Genomic DNA, 12,693 nt, shown 5'->3' with positions numbered 1-12,693 from the left:
ATGAATTAACAACATAATTGACAGGTACATTACCGCGGGCGGGTGATGACAATCAACAATACACGTGTCATAATCGCGAAAGCGTGAATACCTTGCTTCGTGGTAAAGATATTTTCATATATACGGGTATTGAAAGGTAAGAAAAATGAAAAAAGGTCTTTGCCGAAATTTTTTTTTGCAGAAATTTTACGGACACAATTCATCTGTAAGATATTTTTTTATCTATAATTTTAAAATTACCACTATAATCTTAAATCTACCTATTTATTACCTATTGATACCCGTTGATCTGATTACACAACACACGTTTTAAAAATCTTTTTTCATATTATAAAAATGCGTATCAGTCCTTTTGTGTTTTTCACACAAACTTAACTTTAAATTGCTAATCAAATGGCGTTTATTTTAAATTTTGGTGTGAACAATTAGCGCGGAAAGTTTTCAATGGTTTCAAATAAACATTAAATGCTAATTAAATGGCGGTTCGTTTAATTTGTTGGTGCGAACAATTATCGCTGAAAATTTGCAATGGTTTCAAATAAACAAGAAACCATTTGTGATAAATCAATTAATTCCACGATTTGTTTAATTACTTTATTGGTTATAACTTTAATTGAGTAATACGTGCCACTGCGGAGTTTAGTATTTAAAGATGTATACATGATTATAGTATACCATTATTTTAAATTGATAATTCGACTAACACCATGCCAGCGCCTCCTTGTTTGTTTTGTCTACGACGGGTGTAACAAAACTCCAGAGCGGTGACATGTGACAACTGCTCACGGTGGCATCACATACAATGTGGTAACACTGGTAACACTGGTAAGTACTTCTAAAACGTACAATCGAAGATAAATTAATTTTTTGCGTTGTAGTATTTTCGTGTGTCAACTTTGCACTCTGTATTTGCAGCGCAGCATTGTTTACCAATATATATAAAAGTGTATAAAACTGTTTTCTCTTGTTATCTATGCTTATATTATAGTCTATGTATATCAGAGATTGAATAAACTTTGTACTCTGTATTTGCAGCGCAGCATTGTTTACCTATATATAATATATATATATGAACAAACTTTGAAACAAATACGTTATACAGTTTATAAATATTTAAGTATATAATTTCAGGGATCACAGATGAGCAATACGACGCCGCTGTCACATATATCATATATACTGTATGTATACATATAATGTATAATAATTTATATATTTTCAGACTGCATACAACGAGCGCTGTAACGTGTATGCACTCCTCAGAAAGACATTAGCACTGCCGCTACTACCTGCTTTCGACCTGCTTTTGACACATTACGGACGAAATCGGACACTGACGCTACGGACAGATACTTTGACTACCTAGAACGGACGTATTAGATTACACTAGTAGTACCAACGTCCTATCCTTCTGTTGTTAACAATAATTTAGTAAGAAACGAGATACCTCAAGCGCCTCGCATAAAATAGAACGCACAAAATCCACACTAGTGTGATTCCAATAGAAAGCAGTACAGAAATAATGGATCAAAAGGAAAAACAACTCCTAGTATTTTGGCCGCGCGCACCCAACCCCCGGACCCGATATTACAAGAGTGAAACGAAGAGGTGACACTACTCTCATACAATTGCAAAAATATAGTTACACGTGGATACTTGATAAACGATTTAATGAAAATGCAGAATTTATACTATTGCAGGCAACTTGGTTGATTCAGGGTAAACTGTATTTAATAGGAGATATTGGTAAAGGGATCTGCTAAGCTACCGACCAGGATAACCCACTGCTTCCAATTCAACTCCCGAGTGGACATGGAGATCTAGCGGTGTTATGAAAGAAAAGCAAAGACCATATCTAGTTACTCCAGTTAGCGATGGAAATGAGAGAATACCATTAATGGAGATCAATAGTGAAATTAAACTCCTCATCATTTAAGTGTACATGCCTTTTGGGGACCTTAAAAAAAAAGCAAAGAATGCTGAATTGGAATTCTGAGAGTGTACTTATCAGTTGCGGGAAATTATTATAAAATAACAAAACTCTCTTAGATTATCGATTAGAGGGGAAATGAATACAGATCTTTCTATTCAGAGACCTATCTTTCCTGGAACATAATATTTTCTTGAATTGATAAAAGACCTAAATTTGAAGTTTAACGTTTCTGGGAAAACCTATGTCGACCCTAAAGGCCGTGAATGCTTAGAAATTGACTATTTCCTCATCAAGATCAAACAGCGCCTCTTTAAAAAGAGATCCTCAGAAATTTGTAGTCAAACACATCAAAACATTACCCAATCAAACTTAAAATTCCTGTGAACTTAAAGAAAAAATCAATCAAACTTAAAAAGATTAAATGGGACAAAATTGATGGTGCTATGCTGGAAAATGAAATGGATAAAAGAATCTGTGAAAACTATTACACACTGAAGATATTGAAGCATGTTCTTTTAAAGTCACGAAAATTGTTAAAGACACTATTCAACTCTTAATCAGTAAGATAAAAGTAAAAAAATCAAATCAAAAACTGAAAATCTGGACTTATGAAATAGGAGGTGCCTTAAAAGAATTTCGCTCAGCATTCAAGTTATGGGCAGAAGCAGAAAAACCAAGGGACCTTCAAGATAATCTATTCGAAGAAATGAAGAAATGTAAAAGACATTTTCGTAGCTCAATTAGGCGTGAGCATGCGCAAAGACTCACACAAGATCGAGAGAATATTATGAATGCACATAGTGGCTTGTTAATAGACAACGCAAAACAAAATCATGTCATACCGATTATTTAAATGTCAGTGGAGTGCAGCATACTGGTATAAATGAAATTCTGCAAGGTTTTAATACACACTTTTCATCCCTAGCAACAAAAACGGAGAACACACAGTTCGACAGCATACATCATAAAACTGTTCACAATGAACTATCACATATCAAGGACTTAGGGAAGGACCGAGACGTTGGAATAATAACTGAAGAAGAACTTGAAAAAGCCATGAAAACATTAATAAGGGTAAATCTGTCGACTTTTATGGGCTGACAATCGAAAGTATCCTGAATGGGGGGGGGGGGGGGGGGGAGGTGGATTTACGCAAAGTACTGTTACACTTATTGAACTCTATTATAAAACTCGGGACAATCCAACTAGCCTTAAGATTGGATCATTCACACCTGTTTTCAAAAGCAATGGAGATCGCTCTGACGTATGTAACTTCCGGGGAATTACATTTCTACCAGTTGTAGAAAAGATACTAGAATAAGTGATCAGAAACAGAATCTCACCTACCCTCAGCAAAAAGCAGAGCACATACCAGCGAGGTTTCACACCTCCCACCTCACCGCTACATGCTGCTTTGATTGTGGAGGAAGTAACCAGAGAATGCAAGGAAAGTGGTGAGCCGTGAACCTGATCTTTGTTGATGCAAAAGCGGCATTCGACGTCGTTGATCATGGCCAAGAAGGGTATACCATGCTGGATTAACTGATAGGCACTAGTCAATCATACAGAGTATTCAAACAGATGCAAACAGTGTTGTCAAATGGAATAGTGAGTTGTCAGAGCCTTTCCACATAAATCAAGGAGTGCGACAGGGGGAGTTCTCAGTACAGAAGTCTACATAGACCCATTTTTACACCGTCTTGAATCCACAGATCTCGGTTGTGTATATACAACAGTGTACATAGACGGTGGAGGACACTGATTGTGGGAACGATAACATTTTGTTCAACTCTACAGATCTGGTAGAGGTTCGTCTTCATAGGCGTCGAAGATATACAACAACAACATGGCCGCAATAAACTGTTCTTGTTGGCGTCAAATAAATCACTTTCAATAGCTTAAAATAGCTTTCTATTACATAGTTAACAGATCAGGAAAACACTCATTCTTCCTTTGTAATGTGTATACAAAAGAAAATCCACGTAAGCTCAGTCTCACTTTTGCCGGTAGAGCCCCGGTCCATCCCGGTTCGCTAACGCAGATCGACCGGCGAGGACCGGGATGATTCGTAGAATTTTTTTAACGCAGTCACACTATTTCCCGGTGCCGCCCCGGTTGAAGCCGGTCCAAAGCCCGGCAGAGTCCCGGTCAACCCGGACTTGCTACGGTTTATTCTGGTGAAGCCCCGGCAGAGCCCCGGTTGTCGCCGGTAGTGCCCCGGTGAAAGCCGGCAGCGTCCCGGCATAGCGTCCCGGCGAATGCCAGTGCCGGGGGCTGTATGGGCCCCGGTGGAGCTACGGTGCCGTCCCGGTTGTTCCCGGTGCCGTCCCGGTTGTTCCCGGTGCCGCGCCGGTCGTTGCCGGTCTTTCCCGATGACTCCCGGTTCATCCCGGAGGTATTAAACATTTTAATACTTTCCCGGTGAAGCCCCGGTTTTCCCCGGTTCATCCCCGATGGAGCTCCGGTTCATCCAGGTAGAGCCGCGGTTCATCCCGGTAGATCTCGGATCACACAAAGGGGCTCCGCCGGCATCATAGTGAGACTGGGGCCTTTACCCTGATAAAGTACGGTGTACAGATTGTGTACGTTGTCTCACGTAGAACTTTTCGCGCTCGATTTGCGCACTCGATCTGCGCAGTGAATATCCTCTTACTTTGTACATTTCCGAGAATGATCATGAATATTTGTTGTTGTTTTTTTCATTTCTTTTTTCTTGAATGTCTCGTTCACGCAAAATAAAATAACAATATCTTAAAATATGTTTATAAATACCAAATGTAATGACTTAAAAATATATCAGAAAATAAATCTTCTTACTGTCTCCGTAGACACTCGTATCTTTTCGGCCTAGACCGTCAAGTGAGGAACTTATTCTCGCATGAATATGCAAACAATAATAAAAACTATGTCGTAGCCAATGCTTAGCAATTTTGCTTCAATAATATTTTTTTACACATTTTATGACACTGTCATGTTATATAGTGATGTTCTGTATTTACAAGGCGGGTTATTGAGATCTGCGAAGAACTTCTTTGATTGCGCATGAATTACCGCAGCAGTCTTTAAAATGGCGGATAAACATAGCCCGCCGTATTGTGATGTTTTTGCCGCTGATTTCCGAATCAATGAATACTCGAAGATAGGGCTTTTGACAAAGGAATGGACCGACGTGCTTCATTTCATATTTCCTACAAGGTAGATTTCTATTTTAAATAACTGAAAAGTAAATGCATCAATGAATTGTCACTAAACTTACGCCTTAAACCACAATGTTATCACAAGATCTACCCGTCCATGAAATTTTGATTTACTGTAGCATAAAAGTAATTGCAGATCTATTATTATTTTTTATTACAATGTTGAATTAAAACAAGAACAAATATTGAAAAGATGTATTTGTGAAATTATATCAAGCATTTGATTATAGATCTATATGGATTTAATTGTTCGTGTAACTCAAATGCTTGTATGGCTCAGTGGTTAGAGTCGAAATCTAGCGACGCGAGTTCGAATCCTACCACCGCCATGTATTTTTCTGTCGTTTTTATTTACCATAAGCATTGTTGAATTTGTTACAGGATAAGCGGCGGCACCTTAAGAAAAGCGCAACCAGCCTGGTTTCAAAAGAACACCTGAATGCGATATTCTCTATCTTCAGATGGTATATTCTGTGCACCATGTTACGTCTTTGCAAGCAAAGATGGTCGAAGCCAAGTGTTGAACAATTTGCCCCTGACAGATTGGTGCAACATGAGTAAAATTGTAGACCGGCACACGAAAAGCAAGTCTCATAATGACCAATTAATCGCAGCTGAAAATTTCATCGCCGTTGCAAAAGGGAAACAAAAAGATATAGAGCGTACTTGTGTATCACAGTACCACGCCATGGTTGAAAAGAATAGAAAAATCCTTAGTGGCATTGTAGAGACAATTATTCTCTGTGGGAAACAAAATATTGCCTTGCGTGGCCACGAGAATGATTTTGGCAATTTTAGGGTGCTCTTACACTACCAGGCAAAGTACAACCAGGTTCTATCTGAACACTTAAACACATGCAATCCTAGAACAAAGTATACTTCCCCACAGATTCAGAACGAGTTGATATCCATCTGCGGTAAAATCATAACTGATGACCTGGTTGCTGAGTGCAATGATGCAGGTGTGTTTGGATTTATGGCTGACGAAGCTACAGACGCCGCGACCATGGAACAGATGTCGCTGTGTGTTCGCTTCGTGGACAAGACGACGTCGACCGTTCGGGAGGAATTTTGGGGGTTTTCGAGCACGACTAGTACAACAGGCGAGGTTCTGGCAAACGCATTCATTGATATCCTCACTAAACTAGGTAAATTAGCTAAATTTTATTTAATACTAATAAATAAAGATTCAAAATATTGTCATATTAGTGCATATACATTTGTGTTAAATAACTCAGTCATGTCATGGGAAAGAGGGCACTCTGACATTTTCGGGATTTTGCGACCAGTGTGGCCTAGATCAGCCTTTGCATCCACACAGTCTGATCAGGACCCACATTGTTCGACAATAAGTCGAAGAAGGCATATTTTATTTTTTAGATCAGTTTTCAAATATTTATCAACATTGTGGACGCGCTAGACGGCCTTGATCTACACTTTCTGGACATTGACCAAAATGTCAGAGTGTACTTTTCGCTTGGCGCGTATCATAACAAAAACAGTAAAAATGAGACAAAGACATATGTCCGTTTTATTTTGTTTCCAAAAAGTGAATACATGTTTATACAAATAAATTAATGATGATTAGTATTCTTGCGCATAGCGTCTCTTAAGATTAGTAAGGGTAAGGTAATTTGACCGTCTTTGGATGGAATGTTGTTTTTATTTATGCTTTTTTATTTTAACAGGTGTACGCACTGAGAACATGCGTGGACAAGGATACGACGCGGCCAGTAATATGTCTGGGTATCGCGGAGTGCAGGCAAGAATCCGACAATTGATACCAGAGGCAGTGTATACTAATTGCAAGGCTCACTGCCTGAACCTAGCCATAATACACGCTTCGAAAGAAAGGTATGCTAAGAACATGATGGATACTGTCCAGCAGGTAGCCTTTGCCTTCAACTACTCCGCCAAACGACTTCTGTAGTTCCAGGAGACTGTGGCCGACGACAATATTAGCAGGGAGGCCATGGCAGAGCGGACCAAGCTGCGTTCTTTGTGCGAGACCCGCTGGTCAGCAAGGGCCGATGCTCTTTACACGTTCCTGGCCTCTTACAGGTTGGTTTTCAGAAACTGTGGTTCTTGCAGTGTCCATTCGTCAAACACCGACTTGTTCTTATACCCGATTTATAAAATTTCGTATATGCAACACATGAAGGAAAATCTTAAATATTGTAATGCATTCCTAAGACTTGTATTTGTATGTTTATATTAAATAATGATACCATACAATTAACGGTTTTAATAATGCAATTAAAATTATTTTCAACCTATTCAAGTACAGTGGTCACGGCGCTAGATTAGCTTTCAGCGGAGCATGGAGACACGAAGGCGGGCATATACAAAATGGCTGTACTGATATTCGATTTTATCGTGACTCTCGTGACAGTAGAGCATGTTCTACTGGCCTTGGTGCCGCTTTCAAACGCTCTTCAGGCGGAAGAGTGCGATCTTGTTAAGGCTGTGACTGACGCACGTGTAGTCTATGCTTTACTTCAGGTATGGTAATAATTTATAAATGTATATAAATCTTGACTAAAGTTTTAGCACGCATACGATTTTGTTTTTAAAAGATTTTTTATATTTAGAATCATTAATTAAGAAACATGACATTTTTACGACCACGCGATGTTGTTTTTTTCAGAGCGCGTTTATTGAAATACGTAATGATCTGTTTTAATTTTCACTATATTGTTACATCACGGGGAAACCAACACACATTTAAAGTTTGTTGCATAGTCTAATTTGCGACCGGCGCCTCGGTGGCCGAGTGGTTAATCACTTTAATCTCATCTTTATAATTATTATGTAATGTTTCTTTAAATAGGCGGAAAGAGCCGACGACATGGTGTGGGATAGTTTGTACGAAAAGTCAGTCGCTATAGCACGAGAGGTCGACATTCAACCGTCTGCACCTAGACACTTTGGAAGGCAGCAGAATCGTCCAAATGTTCCGGCAGATAATGTTAGTTCGTTTTGGAGAAACATGTATCTTCCTTTCGTGAACCATCTGCTGACAGAACTTGATGCAGGGCTATTGCAAGCCAACCCACGCTTCCCTGCCCAAAAACGCATTCCTTCGGCCGTACGTAATAAAATAGATAATTTATAAAAAACTAGATTTATCCTATGATCTTTTTATCAACGTACAAACAACAAAAATACAAAACTAGTATAATTTTAACATATTTGATCACATTCGTCTTATATTTCATTCAATTAATTTGTGTCCGTTTCATGTATTTACCTGAAGTATGTTTTCTTTTTTGAAGATTCAGAGCGATGGACTTTCAAGTGACGTCGTTTCTGGCAAATACCAAGCTTTTAGGACAAGCTTACCTGTCGACGAAAATGTTTTTTCCGGGAATGTTCAAGATGGCGTCAGTGGTGGACAGACGCAGGCCTCGCTGAGCACCGCCCAGAGACCCCTAGCACACTTCAAGGAGCCCTGAAACTGGCAAGCAGCGACCTCTACCCATCCGTAAGAACGTGCTTGGCAATACTAACGGTCATGCCGGTTTCCACTGCAACCGCGGAAAGATCTTTTTCCGTAATGCGTCGGGTGAAGACCTATTTGAGGAGCACTATGGGGACAGAGAGGTTATCTGGTTTAGGCATTCTGCACGTGTATAGGGAGAAGGAGCTTGATCCTGATAGGATTGTTGACATTTTTGCTAATAATCAAAATAGGAGGCTTGCGCTGTTATTTAAAAACGAACATTGCAATCAGTAAATATTCAGAGGTTGCGGTTAGAAATGATGTTTTTGTTATACTGCTTGTAGATGTAAAGCAATCACTATTTGATTGGTTTAAAGTAAACACTTGACATTTGAAAGGTGCATTTGTTATGTGTTAAACCCTATCCTTTGTGCATAGGAAGCAATTTCAATGGCCGCCAATGTTCTATTTTTGCGTAATGGTATCATATCCGAGTTTATCACGCCATATTTTGCACTATAATATTGTCTGGAACTTCTCTAGAATGCACGTACGGCTTTATAGAGATAAAAAAATCAGGGGGAGCATGCCCCCGGACCCCCCTATCATACCGTTTGAGTACACTGAAAATCAGCCCAGCTACGCCCCTGACGCCACAGGCAAAAAACAAACATGAAGATAATGATTTCTTAATTTATGACAATAAAATCCACAGGTACTTGAACATATTTTTTTGGTCCTTATATATATATAATATCCTATATCCTATATCCTATATATAATTAAAGAAAAGGTATCCAACGATGATTTTAGAGGTGTATTGAATAACACTATGCAACAACATAAAGATCAAACGACGCACACATATGTCGTCATGGTTGCCAGCAGGAAGCTTAAAATAAAAGTTTGAACTTAAAATATAATATTTTGTGTATTTTCAACTGTTTCCGAGTATATTTGTTCTGCCGTTACTAAAGAACGACGTATTTCGAAGAAAACCTTAGTAAATGAAACACGTAAGTGAAGTTTTCAGCAAATTTTTGTTTAATTGTGAAAAATAGAAATTGCCTTCCGTCATAACTGACATTTGAACGTCGAGAATTACAAACTTCGATTTCGGGGTCATATTTGTGAAACTTTTAACTGATATGTACATAATTGGTGGATTTTCATTAAATAAGCGGTGTTTAATCATGGCTGGGCGCTTTCTGCTGGCAAATACAATATGACATTGGGGACACAGAAGAATTATTAAAAAACCTAGTGCAAAAAAACATCAGGAAAAAGAGAGTTAAAACTTCCATCTATAGTTACTGGCAAGAGCTGATATTCACAAAAGCATTTCACGTTTTGGTAAATTGACAAAATTTGAAAAAGTTGTTTCAGATTCGCAATTTTTTGTTTTAGTTATGATATTTGTGAGGAAACAGTAATACTGAACATTTACCATGGTCTAATATAGCCATTACATGCATCTTTTGACGATTTAAAAACCTGAAAATTATAACGCGTTTCAACGCGAAACGATTGAATAATTTGGAGAGTTCTGTTGTCGTTTAATTTTGTGAAACTACGAAGATTGCTTATATAAAGTATAAAATACGTCTCTCATACATACTTGGCAGGATGGCCGAGCGGTCTAATTGGTTTTTACTCCAGGACTCCGGGGGTCACGAGTTCGAGCCCTGCTGCGGTCTACTTTTTTCCTTTTTTAAATTTCATTCTTATTTTTTTTAATGGAGCTTTTAAGATCCAATGTTTACATTTATCAATATAAAGCATTTAATGACAAATTTCAAAACATGCCAAAATCTGTGAAAAGGCCCCATTAAATATGAGTACATTACGACATCTTAATTTAAAACACATAGCAATAGGAAGACATCACACTTTGCTACAGATATCTGCAAGATCATCTTGGGACGCCAACAGAGCCCTATAGTTAAGCTAAAATTGATGACAGGAACATACATTCTTCAGAGTACCAGAGCACGTTTCAACAAAAGTGAGGTTGACACAACTTGCCGCATATGCATTTATGCAGAGGAGGCGATGATCACACTTCCTGTTAGAGTGCACTGCCCTGGAGACTGCCCATGGGACTGTGCGTAAACCAATCTTTTGTGACATTAAACACGAGATTAACCTCTTATCACGTGAAGCTACAAAGCTATGGGATTAGCACTTCTTAGAATAACAGGTTACAGGGACCTTTTCACAGATTTTGACATGTATTGAAGTTTATCATTAAATGCTTTATATTGATAAATATAAACATTGGATCTAAAAAGCTCCATTAAAAAAAGAATAAAATGAAAAAAAACAACAAAACACTCAACTGGCCTCGAACACTGATCCCTGGAGTAAGTCTATCGCTTAGACCACTCGGCCATCCATTCTCATGCAATGAATGATGTATTTTATACTTTATATAAGCAATCCTTGTCGCATCACAAAATATAACGACAACAACAGAACTCTCCAAATTATCCAATCGTTTTGCGTTGCAACGCTTTATAATTTTCAGTTTTTAGTTGGTCGCGTTAGCGGCCAGCTAAATTTACAGCGCATATTTTGCAAATCAGTATGTGCTTAGAAACCTTAAGTACGGTAAGAACCACAACCCACCCTGCAAGGGACGATTACCGCTGCCTGTCTGCAGCAGCCGATAAATGATTCTGCTCTAGCAGTGAGTGTATAAACCCTCTAGCAGTGAGTTTATATACCAGCTTGTAAGTCGACATTGGCCAGTCTAGTGTTTATCATTGAAATCTGTACAAATTGGCTGCTTTCAGGGAAAACGGGGTTTAATGCACGCCAAATAAGATAAGCATGTGCACACCGATTAGCCTGTGCAATGTGCACACGATAATCAAGGACGACAACAGCGAACAACTGCAGTGCCTTCAGCGATTTGATTTAAATCGTCAAAAGATGCATATAATGGATATTTTAGATCATGGTAAATGTTCAGTATTACTATTTTCTCACAAATATCATACCTACAACGAAAATGTGCGATTCTGAAACATTTGTTTTATTAATTTTGTCAATTTACCAAAACGTGTAAGGCCCCTTTAACGTAATCATCGACTGTATCTCACTTTATATTTGTGATCGAATGCAGGCAGAAAGGCTAGAAGGTGTCGAGTTTCAATGTAAAAGACTCATATTGTCCCTTCATACCGAACGCTATGAACATTTAAAAGGGCCTTTTCAGAGATTTTGGCATGTTTCGAAGTTTGTCATTAAATGCTATATATTGATAAATGTAAATATTGGATGTGAACAGCTCCAAAAAAACAAAGAATAAAATTTAAAAAGGAAGAAAAAAGTAACCCTCAGCAGGGCTCGAATCACTGACCTCTGGAGTCCTGAAGTAAAAGGCAAACAAATTAGACCACTCGACCATCCGTCCACATGCAATGTGAGTTGTATTTTATACTATATATAAGCAATCCTCGTAGTTTCACACAATATAACGACAACAGCAAAACTCTCCAAATTATTAAATCGTTTCGCGTTGCAACGCTTGATACTTTTCAGGTTTTTAAATCGTCAGAAGATGCGTATTATGACTATTTTGGAGCATGGTAAATTTTCAGTTTTACTGTTTCCTCACAAATATCATAACTAAAACGAAAATGTGCGAATCTGAAACAATTTTTTTTTTCTCAATTTTGTCAATTTACCGAACGTGGAAAGGCCCCTTTAAAGCTATCTGATAAAACAAAACCCTAAACCAATCATTCCATATTGTCATAACTGCATCCGAAACACTCCCTAACATGATAAACGTGTGAAAAAGGTGTAAAGAATATATTTGTAATCGTGTAAACTGGTGCTTATGGACATTTGGTGGTGGAAAAGCTACATTCGACGCCACGAGTTTTCTTGACGTTTCACCTGTGCTGGTAGAGAAGACATAGCAAGATAACAATATTAGTATAAATAAATGTCTGCACATTATTGTGGAATAAAACAATAAGATGCTTGAAATATAAATATGTAACTGAGAAAACCAACAAAACGTATTTTGTTAAAGACGAATGAATAAAAAGCGAGCGTTAGTCTTTAGACCAAGCAACAACAAGTAATGTTTTCAAACTCTTTTATACCCA

General features: G+C 38.2%; 1 protein-coding gene across 4 annotated transcripts; it reads left to right on the top strand.

Moving 5' to 3' along the window:
• Positions 1-5,041: 5,041 nt before the first annotated feature.
• Positions 5,042-8,881, top strand: LOC127875004 (uncharacterized). 4 transcript variants are annotated; one of them, XM_052419732.1, is made up of 5 exons: positions 5,042-6,278; positions 6,819-7,191; positions 7,418-7,632; positions 7,961-8,218; positions 8,406-8,881. In XM_052419732.1, exons 3-5 carry the CDS (start codon positions 7,480-7,482, stop codon positions 8,583-8,585), a joined length of 591 nt encoding a protein of 196 aa, XP_052275692.1. In that variant the 5' UTR covers positions 5,042-6,278; positions 6,819-7,191; positions 7,418-7,479; the 3' UTR covers positions 8,586-8,881. The 4 variants fall into 2 exon arrangements, 2 of the variants coding, with proteins under 2 accessions (XP_052275692.1, XP_052275691.1); XR_008047212.1 differs by having other exon boundaries at positions 7,413-7,632.
• Positions 8,882-12,693: the final 3,812 nt, after the last annotated feature.

This window comes from Dreissena polymorpha, chromosome 3 (assembly GCF_020536995.1).
Source record: "Dreissena polymorpha isolate Duluth1 chromosome 3, UMN_Dpol_1.0, whole genome shotgun sequence".
NCBI classification, from domain to species: Eukaryota; Metazoa; Mollusca; class Bivalvia; order Myida; family Dreissenidae; genus Dreissena; species Dreissena polymorpha.
Note: the sequence above shows the minus strand (reverse complement) of the source record. Positions and strands in the feature narration are given on the sequence as shown.